This window comes from Cherax quadricarinatus, chromosome 17, assembly GCF_038502225.1.
Source record: "Cherax quadricarinatus isolate ZL_2023a chromosome 17, ASM3850222v1, whole genome shotgun sequence".
In the NCBI taxonomy this organism is placed as follows: domain Eukaryota; kingdom Metazoa; phylum Arthropoda; class Malacostraca; order Decapoda; family Parastacidae; genus Cherax; species Cherax quadricarinatus.
This window is the reverse complement of record NC_091308.1, coordinates 30,470,991-30,488,176: the sequence shown is the minus strand read 5'-3', so window position 1 is coordinate 30,488,176 and position 17,186 is coordinate 30,470,991. Positions and strand designations below refer to the sequence as shown.

Genomic DNA, 17,186 nt, shown 5'->3' with positions numbered 1-17,186 from the left:
ATTGTACAAGGACTTAATAATAAACTGTGTTTGAGTAGAATAGTAATATTCACTGTCCCCGTTATTTGCTATTCCTATTTCTTATTTTATTTCATGTAGTGAGAGGGAGTGTAGTGTGGTGGGTAGAGTAATGAGAGGTGAAGTTATAGTCACCAGTGACCTTACATTATCTACCTACCTCACTCCTACCACCTCGCCTGTCCCCTACCTACTGACTCCCCCCGCTTACCCCTATATTCCCCTAATCATTACCCCCGTACATGACATGGTGTCTAAGCGGTGGTGGTTCTTCTTATTTTTATAGTAGGAACCAGTCCCATGTGCCTTATTTTTGACTGCTCGGTTACACTTGTTATGCTACCATTTGCTACCAATTTTTTTTTTTCTTGTGTGTGTAAAATCTAAAGTGAATATCTGTATGATATTATAATCCTAGTGACCTTAACTGTCCTTTTTTGACGGTGGGTCTAAATAATTGTTTGGGTGTAATATTATATTTGGTGGAGTTGGTTGTTGGTTTGAGATAAATGGTGGAGAATATCAGTATTTGGGTGAGACTTTTGGGGGAAGCAATTACTGGCCGAAATTGAATATTTACAGAGGAACGAGGAGTCACCCAGCCCGCCTTGGAAGACTCACCCACAACTATCACCCATTGAAGAGTTGCCTATGATTGCTGTCCACCTGATGTGCCCAGTCACCCAGCTGATGTGCCCAGTCACCCAGCTGATGTGCCCCAGTAGATGTATTGCTGCCCTGGTCTGTCATCAATTGTAGTGGGTGTCTGTCTGCGTCACCCAGCCTCTGTGACCATCACCCGCGGACCGCACCTGCTGTTGATGACCTGAAGTGACCTCGCCTCACCTCCAGCAACTGACCATAGCCTGCTACTGCTGATGTCGGCTGCTGTGATGCTGCTGAGATGCTGTAGCCGTGCTGCGATGCTGTGGCCGTGCTGAGATGCTGTAGCCGTGCTGCGATGCTGTGGCCGTGCTGTGTGCTTGCTATGATGTTGAGATGCTGCGGCCGTGCTGTGATGCTGGGACCGTGCTGCGATGCTGTGGCCGTGCTGTGTGCTGCTGTGATGCGGCCGTGCTGTGATGATGGATATGCTGTGGCCGTGCTGTGATGCTGCCTAGCTCAAGAGGAGATGGCGGTGATGCTGCAGTGGTGTGTGAGGGATTCTGGCTGGTGTGCCAGGACAGGAGAATCTACTATGAAGGAGTTGCCATCCTCGGAGATGTGGAAGGACGTGAGCCGCGGAGATGGACTCCAGCTGCTGGGACCAGCCTGCTTTCAAGGGCGGCATGGAGGTGTGTCCTGCCTTGCTGGTCGACCTGTGCGACAGGTATGCGGGGATGCCCTGCCAGCCATGAGAGACAATTAAGAGTGTGAGATGTCCCCAGCCTACTTTGACTTGCCAGAAGTGTTAGTGTTACCTGTGTGGAATAAGGTGACCTTGAAAACGGTCCAGTGATTATGGCCGCCTTGTTTTATGAGTTCAGTGAATCCTAGTAGTGGCATAGGATAATGGAGGGTCTTAGCTGCGATGCCTGCCCTGTCTCGATTTTCAGATGTTGTAGTGTGCATGTGAAGTGTGCCGAAAATGCGACCTTGGTGGTCGTGAAGTGGTCCAGTTGCAGTTACTTGAAAGAATGCAACCCGTTGGAGCAGTTTTCCACGCCATAGAAGCCTAGAGAAGTTTGGCCCAATGGTTAACGTGCGAGGGTGACAAGCATTGGCTAGTGCATTTCTAGTAGAAGTAGGGAAGGCACTGGAGCCCGATATTTAGGTTTAAGGAGAAATAACGGGTAAGGAGGCTTTGCACCAGAGAGCGACTATTATGCTGGCCAACTGCCAGAGGTACTGATTATGCTGCCTTGTGGTAGTTGAGGAGGTTGAGGGAAATATAATTGTATTATGTATAATTTTGTCTTTGTATTGTAATAGATTTAAGGGATTAGGATTAAAATAGTCTAATAACTAGGACAAATTGTCCTAGTTCTCAGATATTTTAAATTGGGGGAGAAAGGGGGATGTGATGTAGTCCAGCTGGGCTTGTGAGGTCTCTGGGGAGACCTAATTTAACCAATTATATGGTCACACCTTGCCTTGGCAAACGTCTGTAGCCACGCCCACATCTGAGGTCTTTTGTTCTTGACACCTCAGACCTAGGCGTCAGGTCGTACACGTGGTTGTGGAGGGTGCTTGGACCACCATAAAAGCCCAAGGAAGAGCATGATCATGAGATTGGAGCGGAGCTGCTGCTGGGGCGCAGAGCTCCTGAGCAGAAGATTCGGGCAGAGCTCTGGCCTGGGTGCAGAGCTCTGAGCAGAGAGATTCGAGCGGAGCTGCTGCTGGGGTGCAGGGCTCGGGAGAAGGCTGCTGAAGTCTCTGGAGGAGACTGTTGGAGGCATTGGGCAGAGTACTGGCTTGGCGCAGTACTCTTGCTGTGTAGGTCTTGGGACCTGTGGCTTAGTTCCTGTGATGAACTGCCCTCTGAACTACATTGTAAGTTATATTCTGTTTCGCCAAGCTAATTGTATTCCCTGTCTCACTGCTTATGTGTACCACCCCATTTATCTAAACCCCAATGTACTCCTGTTCCCAAATATATTATTGTACAAGGACTTAATAATAAACTGTGTTTGAGTAGAATAGTAATATTCACTGTCCCCGTTATTAGCTATTCCTATTTCTCATATTTTATTATGTTTATATGAGTGAAGAGTGGGCGAGGCATATGTTAGTGAGTAGTGTAGAGTTAATGAGAATGTCGTGGTGGTCACCACTGACCTGTCATTACCTACCTACCTCCGCTAATCATCTCACTCCTACCACCTCGCCTGCCTCTCCCCTCCCTACATAATCCCTTACTCCCATATTCCCCTTATATCCTATTCAATCATTACCCCCCTACATGACACTGGCTGTTTTCAAGAAGACACTGGATAGGCGCCCAAAATCAGTACCCAACCAGCTGGGCTGTGGTTCATATGTTGGTTTTCCTGTGGCCAGCAGTAACAGCCTGGTTGATCAGGTTCTGCTCCACCATGAGGCTTGGTCACAGACTGGGTTACAGGGGGCATTAATCCCCAAAACCTTCTTCAGGTATACCCCTGAGTGGCATTATTAGCATTATTATTAGTGTTATTATTTTTATTACTATTATTATTATTATTATTATTATTATTATTATTATTATTATTATTATTATTAATGTAATAATTGAATGTTTCCTTAAGATATTTTGGCAGTGAATTATAATATAAAATGTCCAGTATTAAGTAGATTGAGCCATGGAAATAGTGTTATGTTGTGTAAATGGGAAAAATTGCAGCACGATAATGTAATTATAGCAGATGTGGAAATTGCATGTTTTTATTTAAGTTTGTTGTGATTAGCTTGTCATGTCTAGTGACTGATGCAATTAGCTAACACCATTGGGTGGCTCCTCTATTCTGTATTCTACCAAAAGTAGATATCTTTTCCTGTCTCCCAAATTAGCAATTTGTACAATAAATAACAATGTTTTCCATTGTATAAATAGCTTGTGTGTCAAAAAAATTTATTTAAGGCTAGAGTCCAACTGAGGAGCAACATTCAGTTGTAGCCATTAGATATTATTGTTTTGTTAGGGATGTACCAAAGGATTGGCATCGGTGGACATCAGCCATTTTTACTTTATCGAGGCTTTTACAATATTAATATTACACTTTTGCTTAAAAATATAAAAATTAACACCCTGTTATAATTCTGAGGGTTTTAAACACTCATTCACTCACAAACTCGCACTCTATCTTTCTGTCTGTCTCTAAACAAATGCCTTTGACAACTAGTAACTAACACAACAGGCCAAGTAATGACATTATCATCTCAGAGAAATTGTTATTTAATATTTAATCTTCATCTGTTATTTAATACCTATTGTGCAGTAAACATTTCCAAATATATTGAAGATAGTCATTATAATTTAAAAAAATATAATAAAAGTATCAGTATCGGCTAAAAATTAGGTATCAGTATTGGCAAAAACTTTGGTATCATTTCATTCCTTTATTATTATTACTTAATAATACTAGTTATTTCTTGATTCCATAGTAATAATATAGTTTACATGAATTAATATAATGGAAGGCATAGAAGAAAGCCACGAATTATACAATGCATTTTGGGCAACTAATCATAGACTATTAAGTAGGACTTCCTATGCAGCTAACTACAATCATGGGTACAATAAGAAAGGTAGCTAGTGACAAATGGTTAATTACAAAAGAACTACATATTATTTGAAACTGATTCAATGATCTTCAGTTTTGTGGAGTGATTGAACAGAGATGAAGATACAATAAGTTGCTTAGATTACAATAGAAATAAAATGGGACAAGATAAGAGGGAGTGCTGAACCCATAGGCATCATACAGTGAATGGGAAATGAGAGGCAACCAGGTTTGGTCCAGGTAATTGGAGGATAGCTCCAATTCCCAGGATCAGTGGGCCTTCACCAGCTTCAAGACCCTACCCCCCATCCCCCTTCATTTTCCCTTGAGCAGCAACACAAATGTAATGAACTATGAGATACATTATAATGTTAAACACATCCTTCAAGGAGAGGTGTCTTGATGCTGGTGAAGAGCTTTTGATCCAAAGAATTGGAGGTACCCTCCCATCTCTTGGATCAGATCTGATTACTGTACTTATTCCAGAGTAGCTGGCACATGGCTGGTGATTTGTTTTTCATCTCTTCCACATGCAATGATCAACGAATAAACAAGAATGTTTAGATTCGCAGAACAAGCAAAATATTTATAAACATTTATCTCATGCCGAAGGATTTGAGCTTATGAACTTTGGGACAAATTATGAAGTACTATACACACCATGCCAGACCAGACAATACTCTAATGCCCAGCAAGCTAGGCATTTGTTCCCAAGTAACTGGCACAGGCTACTAATTAACTTCTCATCTCCTTTTCCACATAGTCTGGTCTGGCATGGTGTGTATAGTACTGCATACTTTATCCCAAAGTTTATAGGCTAAAATCTCCGGCCTGAGATAAATGTTCATAAATATTTTGCTTTTTCTGTGAAGTCTAAACATATGGGACAGTTTTTTTATAATCAGATATTTTTAAAAAACTTTCATTCTTTTTCTTATAAAAAGAAAAATTGCTCTGGCATTAAGTAATTTTCTCAGTTATACAGTAATTCTAGGAAAATTTGTTTTGGTCTTGACTAATTAAGATGCTATAAATTTTTAAGCTTCTAACTAGTTTTATTTTTTCAGATCTGTCTTCATGGCCAGCAAAAGGAATTCAAGTTCTAAAGTTGTTCACCGGCGAACCTTCCAAAACAGCACACAAATGGTAGAGTTGACTCTTCGGACAATCCCAAAGTCTACATTACAGAATCGGGTATCTTCAGCTGTTCCACGACCTTTTACTAGAGATTGTGCACTGAAGAAGGAAATAGAAAAGATTACAAGAGAAAAAAACAACAACAACAACAACAACAACAACAACAACAACAGGGCTGGGCCCAAAAATGTGGGAAGATCACCTACAAATAATACAAAAAGCAAAACATCTGGTGGTGAAGTGTCAGTTGAGGTATTAAGGAAAAAACCCAGTAAAAAGCGGCACAGATTTGTCTCTCCAAATTCTACCTGGTTGGATGTGCTACATAAATCTAGCAGTGTTAGTAGTGCTGATATCAGTGAAAAATCATTACACACTACTGCAGATGAGTTAACAGAACCTCTTAATGAAGTTACTAGAGGACAAACATTATCAAGACAACCTGTCAGAAATTCACCTATGACTGAAAGTAGATCTTCAGACTCCACAAAAGGCAGAAATATCCATCAGCAGAGTTGTGCTGTACAGACATCTATACTGTGCCCTGCCCAACCTCTCCCATATAATGAGAATTTATCAAGCTGCAGAGAAGATAGAAAGAAAACTGAAAGTATTCCTGAGAAGATAGGCATAAGGTTTTCTCCCCAGCAGAGAACTAATGCCAAAGACAATGCACTAGTAGCAAACAATTTCAGGAGTAGAGCTGGTGAATCTCAGGAACAGGATCTTGAGGTGCACTCTGAACAAGCAAGAGTAAGTTCTGTTTGAATTTTAGTTATGTAATAACAATATTTCTTATTAAGAGTGATTATTTTTTATAGGAGTACAAAAATTAGTAGGGGTTAAAAATTTGGCCAACATTGGTAGAGTTGTGAGTTTTTCATTTACTGTATCTTAGAAAAGCTCCCTTGGACAATAAAGCAGTAGTGCATAATTTCAGTAACTCTACACTTCTTTTTATTACAGGATGAAAGATTGAAATTAGGTGGTGTCAGTGCATTTGAAATCCAAAAACAAATGTGTTTTTTTTTCCAATTTTTGCCAGAATTTTTTCTTTCCTGCATGCCCAGGTTGCCGTCATGTATGAATCATGTAAAAGTAAAAAAAAAAAAAAAAAGCCTATACCTCTGATATACCTTTGAGGAGTTTCAAGGGAACTTTCAAAACGAGAGAAATAATGCCGATGGTGACACTTTTCAAATCACTAGTGCTCCCTCACTTAGAATATTGTTCAGTGCTGACGACTCCATTCAGAGCAGGAGAAATATCAGAGCTGGAACAGATACAGAAAATATTTATGGCTCACATTGAGCCAGTAAAGCACCTAAACTACTGGGAATGCCTTCAAGTCTTGAACATGTACTCATTGGAGTGGAGGAGAGATACATGATAATATATACCTGGAAAGTAGTCGAGGGCCTGGTCCCAAATCTGCACACTGCCATAACAACATATTGGAGTGAGAGAGATGGGAGGAAGCATCAAATAAACCCAGTGAGGAGCAGGGGTGTGGTGGGGACAATAAGGGAACACTGTATCAACATCTGGGGTCCCAAACTATTCAACATCCTACCAGAAGATATCAAAAACACGGCTGGGACAAGTGTAGAATTCTTCAAGAGGAAACTGGACAAGTATCTTCATCAGGTGCCAGATCAGCCAGGCTGTGAGGGATATGTGGGGCAGAGGGCCTCCAGCAGCAACAGCCTGGTTGACCAGGCAAGCACTAGACAAGCCTGGCCCATGGCTGGGCTCAGAGTAGAGAAGCTCTCGAAACTTCAAAGGTATTAAAGGTACTCTCTGAGTCCGGCCATGGGCCAGGCTCATCTGGTGCTTGCCTGGTCAACCTAGAACATGATTGCTGCATAACTCGCTAGTGCTGGCTACTAATAACTTGTGATTGCTGGGGTTGTCAAAGAAAAGTTCACCTCTTATGTGTATGACTTTACTACCTAGATCTGCCAGTCCTGTCCTGCATATTACATGTAATTTTGCCTTGTGTGATTTTTTTCTGTAAATTTGCTTGTGTGTGGTGGCATCATTTAACCAGTAACTTTCTATACACATTACAGATTCTAATGTGCTCTTCCAAGCCCATTACCACTTTATTTTTTAATCAGTTAGTGATTTTTATATCACTTTAACTGGTGTATATTGACATTTATAAAAATTAATGAGCATATTTTGAAAAACACCTTTCTGCTGGTTTTTAATTTAACCTTTTGGCTGTCACTCGCTTAATCTGTCAGTGGGATTAGTGTCACTCGTGTAGATCTATGCAGTCTTGGATACATTTGTATCTTGGAAACAGAAGCAAATGCAGTATAATGAGATCCTTTGAAAATTTTTTCCCTATGCAGTGGTTCAAGTGACTTGAAGAAGCCTCCTGGGTGAGCGACAGATTGTTTCGATCATTTTAGTATTATACATAATATGCCGTTTCTCTCCACAATTGTATCTACGTAGAAAATAAACTTGTGTTCTTGTAGTGTAGAGGTTCAGGTGAACAATGAAGAATATCAAAAAGGTATTTTTAGGGTGTGATACCTGTGTGCTCTGTTATTGCTTTTCACAAGTGTCTTGGGGTCAGTCTTATAGTGTAGTGTTTTGAAGATGTGGAGTGAACAGTAATATGTATGATATTAATACTGTATTTAGTAAGTAGGGATTTGAATAAAAGCATAGCATGTTGCCTAAAATTTTAGTTTTTAATGGTTTTGATGTCTCTAGTTGTGTGATAATTGGATTGTGGATAGCTGAGATGGAACCCCTGTGCATGAATTCCATAGGTTAGGCATGAATAGAAAGATAGAATAATGTTAACAATGTAAATTAGGTGGAGTGTAATTTTTTTTTTTTCTGGATACAAGCATTTATTGACATAGAAGAGGAAGAGAAAAGGGCCCAGGATGCTACCATTGGTAACATCTAATTTAAGTGGTTTTTAGTTGAGGAAGTGTTATTGTGACTGTGCTGTTATATGTTAGTTGATTGGGATTTGATGTATGTTGCTATGTATGTACCCTCAGAGTCTGTGGTGATTTAGTTTGCAAAGAATATTGTGGTCTACCCTATCAATCTTTTGGACATATTCATAACTGTTTAAGGTCTTTAGGGCATGTCATATAATGACTTGAATTTTATTTTTTTTTAGTCAGGTAATGATAGACTGCTGTCTGATGATGTTAATGCTTCACCCTTTGGAGAAAGTGCATTACAATTACTACGAGAACTGAAAGAGAGACTTCGGAAAAGAGGTTAGTCTTTTCTCTCATTTATATATCCTGCCTTTTAAAACTCTCGGTTGAATGAAAATTCTAGTTATTACTTAATGAACGTTTTTTTCATTTTCATAAACTTTTCAACAAACTGGCTGTATCCCACCAAGGCAAGTTGGCCCAAAAAGAAAAACAAAAGTTTCTCTTTTTAACTTCAGTAATACATGTATATGCAGGAGAAGGAATTATTAGCCTCTTGCTCCCAGCAAAAGGCTAGTAACCCCTAGGTTAGTCTGCTCATTGGTCTCAAGACTATGGTAGACCTCAAGATTTGCTTAGACCCAGCTAAGGGGAAAGCAAAGGGGCATGCGCATAGGATCCACCACGTACTACTTAGTCTCTGAGTATGTCCAGTGTCTGGAAACCTTAGACAGAGGGTTTCCATAGCAACTTAATCGCCCTTTATGACACACATGGCTTATGGAGGAAGAATTCTGTTCACTTCCCCATGGAGAATTTTCATAAACATGCGTAATAAATTTTTTTTTTTATACATATGTGTTTTCCATTGTATTTACTGTATGATGAAATAAAAACTGCATATTTCTTCATTCATGCGTTAATGATGGTTCAAGAGTCACAAACTTTGTATAATTTCCTTTCCAAATTGTGGGCAAGTTGTGAATTTCTCCAGACACAATATTACATTTATTTTCAATGTTTTAGGAACTTTAACCACAGGTGAAATTCATCCTCTTAGTTGAACAAAACAAAAAAATTAGAAAAATGTAATGTACCCTAACTGCATAAAATATTATTTCTCTCTTAGTTACTTTTAATAATTAAATACAATTTAATGTCATTTAGTATGTGCTTAATTTTCACTTATATTTGTTTATCATTTTACTTCATTTACCATCTCCCTCCAAGATAAGATAACAAATATGGAAACATTTACCCTCATTCATTCAATCACTATTTTGCTGGAGGTATGCTAACATTGTAATATAGATGATGACTTGCCTAAACATCCCCATCCCTTCAGCATGCAAGCACTGCCCTTTCCACCTCCATGACTCAACTCAGGCTAACCAATTTTCCTGAATCCCTTCATAAATGTTACCTTGCTCACACCCAGAAGCTTGTTAAGCAATAAAAGCCACTCATTCCATTCTCATACACTTGCTCACCTGTTGAATATTCAAGCCCCTATCACTCAAGACCTTTACAATCTGGGATGACCAGTGTTCCTCCATCCTTACATTCCAGATTTTTGCATTCATCATCCTGTCCTTCTCCATTCTCTTTACATGCCCAAACTACCTCGACAATCCCTCAGCTCCCAGAATTTTATCTTTGGTGATGGCCACAGTGTCTTCTAATTTCTTTGCTCCAGATTCTTTGCATATATTCACACCACACATTGTTCTCAAATGTGATATGTTCACTACATTCCTTCTTGCTGCAGTGTCTAGTTAGCTGGACTTGAGTTCTGGAGGTGGGAGGTACAGTGCCTGCACTCTCAAGGATGTATTGACAGATATTCCCTGTGTATATTTTAGTGGATGATAGATTATATAACTTCTCTCTTATTAACAGGTGACAGTCAGGATAGTGATGTGGTGGGCGTTCTAGAGGCTTTCATCAGTGGACAGGGCACCTCGGGTGGTGTTGGTGAGGGCAATCCACCTCCCTCAGTGCATGCTGCTTCATATTTTCCTCCTGTGTTTCCTCCTGATCAAAATATTTATCCCTCTCACTCCCATGTTCAACAAAACCATAAATCTGTCAATAGATTACCTCAAACTTTATACAGTGAAAATAAAAGAAAATGTTTAGGAGGAGGAAGTAATGTAAAACAAACTACGGAGGAAAGTTCTCCACAAAATGTGCAGAGTCAGCAAGGTGTCCATGATTTTCGTTTCAAAATTCCGGATCATCCCATCAATTTTGGAAATTACCCCATCCAGAGCAGTATGCAGCATATACATAGTGAAAATCTTAACATTTTAACCAACCATGATGCACCACACAGTAATCACCATCAAGCACCACAAGACACAAACGGCAATGAAGAACTCTTGAGGTAATGATTATAGTAAATACTTTAGAGTTATTATTTGTCTGCCAAGTTCCATGAATGTATGCTATAAAAGTTTAAAAAAAATTTAGGCAACATAGTTGCTCTTGGGAGATTCTGAAGAGAAGTTGCAGAGATTGGTGGATGAATTTGGTAGGGTGTGCAAAAGAAGAAAATTAAAAGTGAATACAGGAAAGAGTAAGGTTATGAGGATAACAAAAATATTAGGTGATGAAAGATTGGATATCAGATTGGAGGGAGAGAGTATGGAGGAGGTGAATGTATTCAGATATTTGGGAGTGGACGTGTCAGCGGATGGGTCTATGAAGGATGAGGTGAATCATAGAATTGATGAGGGGAAAAGGGTGAGTGGTGCACTTAGGAGTCTGTGGAGACAAAGAACTTTGTCCTTGGAGGCAAAGAGGGGAATGTATGAGAGTATAGTTTTACCAACACTCTTATATGGGTGTGAAGCATGGGTGATGAATGTTGCAGCGAGGAGAAGGCTGGAGGCAGTGGAGATGTCATGTCTGAGGGCAATGTGTGGTGTGAATATAATGCAGAGAATTCGTAGTTTGGAAGTTAGGAGGAGGTGCGGGATTACCAAAACTGTTGTCCAGAGGGCTGAGGAAGGGTTGTTGAGGTGGTTCAGACATGTAGAGAGAATGGAGCAAAACAGAATGACTTCAAGAGTGTATCAGTCTGTAGTGGAAGGAAGGCGGGGTAGGGGTCGGCCTAGGAAAGGTTGGAGGGAGGGGGTAAAGGAGGTTTTGTGTGCGAGGGGCTTGGACTTCCAGCAGGCGTGCGTGAGCGTGTTTGATAGGAGTGAATGGAGACAAATGGTTTTTAATACTTGACGTGCTGTTGGAGTGTGGGCAAAGTAACATTTATGAAGGGGTTCAGGGAAACCGGCAGGCCGGACTTGAGTCCTGGAGATGGGAAGTACAGTGCCTGCACTCTGAAGGAAGGGTGTTAATGTTGCAGTTTAAAAACTGTAGTGTAAAGCACCCTTCTGGCAAGACAGTGATGGAGTGAATGATGGTGAAAGTTTTTCTTTTTCGGGCCACCCTGCCTTGGTGAGAATCGGCCAGTGTGATAATAAAATAAAATAAGTTGAATTAAACACTCGTGTTTGTTTATTAATGTGAAAGGTAGGTTTGAACTATATGTAAAAAAAAATTGCCTAGTACTGGCTAAGCTTTTATGTAAAAGTTTATCTTACAAGTCATCCCTTTACTTTTTCTTACATCTAACTCTTAAAATGTACCTGAAGTTACATTCTGTAATTGCCTATTTTTTACCTATGTTTCATAGTATCTCTTAATATGTTCATCATATAATTTTTTAAAATTTTCAGTGGTTGTAGCACCCACTATCTCCTCTTTCAATTTATTCCATTCCTCCACCACTAAAAAAAAAAAATCCCATAATTCCTTCAGCTTTTTTATATATAGTTCTGTGGCCTCTTGTCATCCCTGTCGATAGTACTTAAAATGTTTTTTTTTCTTTCATATCCTTTTGTAACCTTTTGTTTTGTTATATCAGCCCTTTTTGTTTTTCCCTATCAGTCAGTGTGGGCATCTTGTATATTTTCTGCCTTTCATCATGATGATCCATTGTGCAGCTTTTCCCATTTTCTACATGAGGCACTTATTTCAGGTGTGGACATCACATATCACCTGCATATTCCAATTTTGGCCTTGTAGATGTTGTAAACAGCTTTATCAGCATTTCTCCATCCATATGATTTAACCCCTTAACCGTCCAAACGTAGATTTATGTTCTCTCGCCCAGCGCTCCAAATATTTTGAAAAATATTTTTTTTTTTTTAAATGAAGAGGACATTTGTTTTACATAAAGTAATGTAAAAAAAAATTTCTAGAGCCAGTACTTAGAGATATAAGACCGCAAAGTTGGCACTTGTCACTTGCCTGACGGCAACATGACGGGCTGCCACTTGCAGATGTGTTGCCAATATACCTTTTTTCCTCATTTTTTTTAATTTGTATAATTTTTATGTTCTGATAATGACAATTTGTAGTAGTTCTTGTGATTTCATAGTTAATCTTTGTTCTGACACTATTATTAGGTACTGAAATAGTGCTCAAATAGTCATAAACACAGTGACAGGTGAACATTTTCACCAGTCTGTCACATACTATTGTCTAGAAATATACACCTAGTATTTATAGGTCCCAGCAATGTTTTGCATACAGGGAGTATATAATAATAATAATAATAATGAGAATAATAATAAGTTCCCTTGATGCTTGATATGAGTGTGTCACTTGTCTTATCTTATCTCTTCACTCCACTGCTGACACTAATGAGCCTTGTCTTCACTGCTGACACTAATGAGCTTGTCTTATCACCCCACTTATGAGAATGGTGACATTTGATGAGTTTCCTCTTATCTCTCTCACTCTTACACATAAACATTGTCTGTCTATCTATCTCAAAGAGTTGCTCATGAACCAGCTGGTATTACACACGATCACTTTCTACAAGCACAGTATAGCACTTTGTCTGGAGTTTTTGGATTATCTTAGGTAATTTACACTGTGTATAATTGTATTTAGTTTGTGTTCCTGTGAGATAGACAGATATGGAGACAGAGATAGGTACAGACAGGCAGACGAAGATAGAGAGAGTCAATCAGCCAACTAGCTGGTCAAACACTTTGTTTGGATTTTTTGGGTTATCCTAAGTAATTTACACTATGTATAATTGTATTAGGTAGATGGCAAGAATATTTTGAGGAACTTTTAAATGTTAAGGAAGAAAGAGAGGCAGTAATTTCATGCACTGGTCAGGGAGGTATACCATCTTTTAGGAGTGAAGAAGAGCAGAATGTAAGTGTGGGGGAGGTACGTGAGGCATTACGTAGAATGAAAGGGGGTAAAGCAGCTGGAACTGATGGGATCGTGACAGAAATGTTAAAAGCAGGGGGGATATAGTGTTGGAGTGGTTGGTACTTTTGTTTAATTTATTTATTTTTTTTTTTTTATTATCACACTGGCCGATTCCCACCAAGGCAGGGTGGCCCGAAAAAGAAAAACTTTCACCATCATTCACTCCATCACTGTCTTGCCAGAAGGGTGCTTTACACTACAGTTTTTAAACTGCAACATTAACACCCCTCCTTCAGAGTGCAGGCACTGTACTTCCCATCTCCAGGACTCAAGTCCGGCCTGCCGGTTTCCCTGAACCCCTTCATAAATGTTACTTTGCTCACACTCCAACAGCACGTCAAGTATTAAAAACCATTTGTCTCCATTCACTCCTATCAAACACGCTCATGCATACCTGCTGGAAGTCCAAGCCCCTCGCACACAAAACCTCCTTTACCCCCTCTCTCCAACCTTTCCTAGGCCGACCCCTACCCTGCCTTCCTTCCACTACAGACTGATACACTCTTGAAGTCATTCTGTTTCGCTCCATTCTCTCTACATGTCCAAACCACCTCAACAACCCTTCCTCAGCCCTCTGGACAACAGTTTTGGTAATCCCGCACCTCCTCCTAACTTCCAAACTACGAATTCTCTGCATTATATTCACACCACACATTGCCCTCAGACATGACATCTCCACTGCCTCCAGCCTTCTCCTCGCTGCAACATTCATCACCCATGCTTCACACCCATATAAGAGCGTTAGTAAAACTATACTCTCATACATTTCCCTCTTTGCCTCCAAGGACAAAGTTCTTTGTCTCCACAGACTCCTAAGTGCACCACTCACTCTTTTTCCCTCATCAATTCTATGATTCACCTCATCTTTCATAGACCCATCCGCTGACACGTCCACTCCCAAATATCTGAATACATTCACCTCCTCCATACTCTCTCCCTCCAATCTGATATTCAATCTTTCATCACCTAATCTTTTTGTTATCCTCATAACCTTACTCTTTCCTGTATGAAAGAGGGGAAGGTACCTAGTGATTGGCGGAGAGCATGTATAGTCCCTTTATATAAAGGGAAAGGGGACAAAAGAGAGTAAAAATTATAGAGGAATAAGTTTACTGAGTATACCAGGAAAAGTGTACGGTAGGGTTATAATTGAAAGAATTAGAGGCAAGACAGAATGTAGGATTGCGGATGAGCAAGGAGGTTTCAGAGTGGGTAGGGGATGTGTAGATCATGTGTTTACATTGAAGCATATATGTGAACAGTATTTAGATAAAGGTAGGGAAGTTTTTATTGCATTTATGGATTTGGAAAAGGCATATAATAGAGTGGATAGAGGAGCAATGTGGCAGATGTTGCAAGTACATGGAATAGGTGGTAAGTTATTAAATGCTGTAAAGAGTTTTTATGAGGATAGTGAGGCTCAGGTTAGGGTGTGTAGAAGAGAGGGAGACTACTTCCCGGTAAAAGTAGGTCTTAGACAGGGATGTGTAATGTCACCACGGTTGTTTAATATATTTATAGATGGGGTTGTAAAGGAAGTAAATGCTAGGGTGTTCGGGAGAGGGGTGGGATTAAATTTTGGGGAATCAAATTCAAAATGGGAATTGACACAGTTACTTTTTGCTGATGCTACTGCGCTTATGGGAGATTCTAAAGAAAAATTGCAAAGGTTAATGGATGAGTTTGGGAATGTGTGTAAAGGTAGAAAGTTGAAAGTGAACATAGAAAAGAGTAAGGTGATGAGGGTATCAAATGATTTAGATAAAGAAAAATTGGATATCAAATTGGGGAGGAGTATGGAAGAAGTGAATGTTTTCAGATACTTGGGAGTTGACGTGTCGGCGGATGGATTTATGAAGGATGAGGTTAATCATAGAATTGATGAGGGAAAAAAGGTGAGTGGTGCGTTGAGGTATATCTGGAGTCAAAAAACGTTATCTATGGAGGCAAAGAAGGGAATGTATGAAAGTATAGTAGTACCAACACTCTTATATGGGTGTGAAGCTTGGGTGGTAAATGCAGCAGCGAGGAGACGGTTGGAGGCAGTGGAGATGTCCTGTTTAAGGGCAATGTATGGTGTAAATATTATACAGAAAATTCGGAGTGTGGAAATTAGGAAAAGGTGTGGAGTTAATAAAAGTATTAGTCAGAGGGCAGAAGAGGGGTTGTTGAGGTGGTTTGGTCATTTAGAGAGAATGGATCAAAGTTGAATGACATGGAAAGCATATACAATGGACCCGCGACCAGCGATGGCATTGATTAATAGTAAATCTGACTAGCGATACATTTTAATGCAAAAATTTTGCCTCAACTAGTGCTTAAAAACCCGACCAGCGCTATTCGTTCCGTACCATACGCGTCCACTTTAGCCTGAGCGCGCCTCGCTTGTCCCTTGGGTACCAGTGTTTACAAGCCAGCCAGCCACCGCAGTCGCTTCCAAACATACAACAACTGGAACATTTCATATTATCACAGCCTTTGTAGTGATTGCACCTGCAAAATAAGTCACCATGGGCCCCAAGAAAGCTTCTAGTGCCAACCCTACAGCAAAAAGGGTGAGAATTACTATGGAGATGAAGAAAGAGATCATTGCTAAGTATGAAAGTGGAGTGCATCTCTGAGCTGGTCAGGTTGTATAATAAACCCCAATCAACCATCGCTACTATTGTGGGCAAGAAAACGGCAATCAAGGAAGCTGTTCTTGCCAAAGGTGCAACTATGCTTTCGAAACTGAGATCGCAAGTGATGGAAGATGTTGAGAGACTTTTATTGGTGTGGATAAACAAGAAACAGATAGCAGGAGACAGCATCTCTCAAGCGATCATATGTGAAAAGGCTAGGAAGTTGCATGACGATTTAATTACAAAAATGCCAGCAACTAGTGATGTGAGTGAATTTAAGGCCAGCAAAGGTTGGTTTGAGAGATTTAAGAAGCGTAGTGGCATTCATAGTGTGATAAGGCATGGTGAGGCTGCCAGTTCGGACCACAAATCGGCTGAAAAATATGTGCAGGACTTCAAGGAGTACATAGACAGTGAAGGACTGAAACCTGAACAAGTGTTTAATTGTGACGAAACAGGCCTGTTTTGGAAGAAAATGCCAAGCAGGACGTACATTACTCAGGAGGAAAAGGCACTCCCAGGACATAAGCCTATGAAAGACAGGCTTACTCTGTTGATGTGTGCCAATGCTAGTGGTGATTGCAAAGTGAAGCCTTTATTGGTGTATCACTCTGAAACTCCCAGAGTGTTCAGGAAAAACAATGTCCTCAAGGCTAATTTGTGTGTGCTGTGGAGGGCAAACAGTAAGGCATGGGTCACTAGGGACTTCTTCTATGACTGGTTACACCATGCATTTGCCCCCAATGTGAAAAATTACCTAATTGAAAAGAAATTAGACCTTAAGTGCCTCCTGGTATTAGACAATGCTCCTGGTCATCCTTCAGACTTGGCAGAGCGACTTTCTAGGGACATGAGCTTCATTAAGGTGAAGTTTTTGCCTCCTAATACCACTCCTCTCCTGCAGCCCATGGACCAGCAGGTTATTTCCAACTTCAAGAAACTGTACACAAAAGCTATGTTTGAAAGGTGCTTTGTAGTGACCTCAGAAACTCGACTGA

The 17,186-nt window shown here is 40.2% G+C and overlaps 1 protein-coding gene across 4 annotated transcripts in view; it reads left to right on the top strand.

Moving 5' to 3' along the window:
- Positions 1-17,186, top strand: part of LOC128686283 (uncharacterized) — a 142,258-nt gene that overhangs the window by 65,527 nt on the left and 59,545 nt on the right. For 3 of the 4 annotated variants that reach the window (XM_070085940.1, XM_070085939.1, XM_070085942.1), the window contains 3 exons: positions 5,288-6,110; positions 8,512-8,614; positions 10,175-10,661. In XM_070085940.1, the coding sequence (XP_069942041.1) occupies positions 5,298-6,110; positions 8,512-8,614; positions 10,175-10,661 (1,403 nt within the window). In that variant the 5' untranslated portion in view covers positions 5,288-5,297. Of the gene's footprint in view, positions 1-147; positions 2,512-5,287; positions 6,111-8,511; positions 8,615-10,174; positions 10,662-17,186 lie in introns of those variants that run through there. The other variant, XM_070085941.1, reaches the window with a different exon arrangement.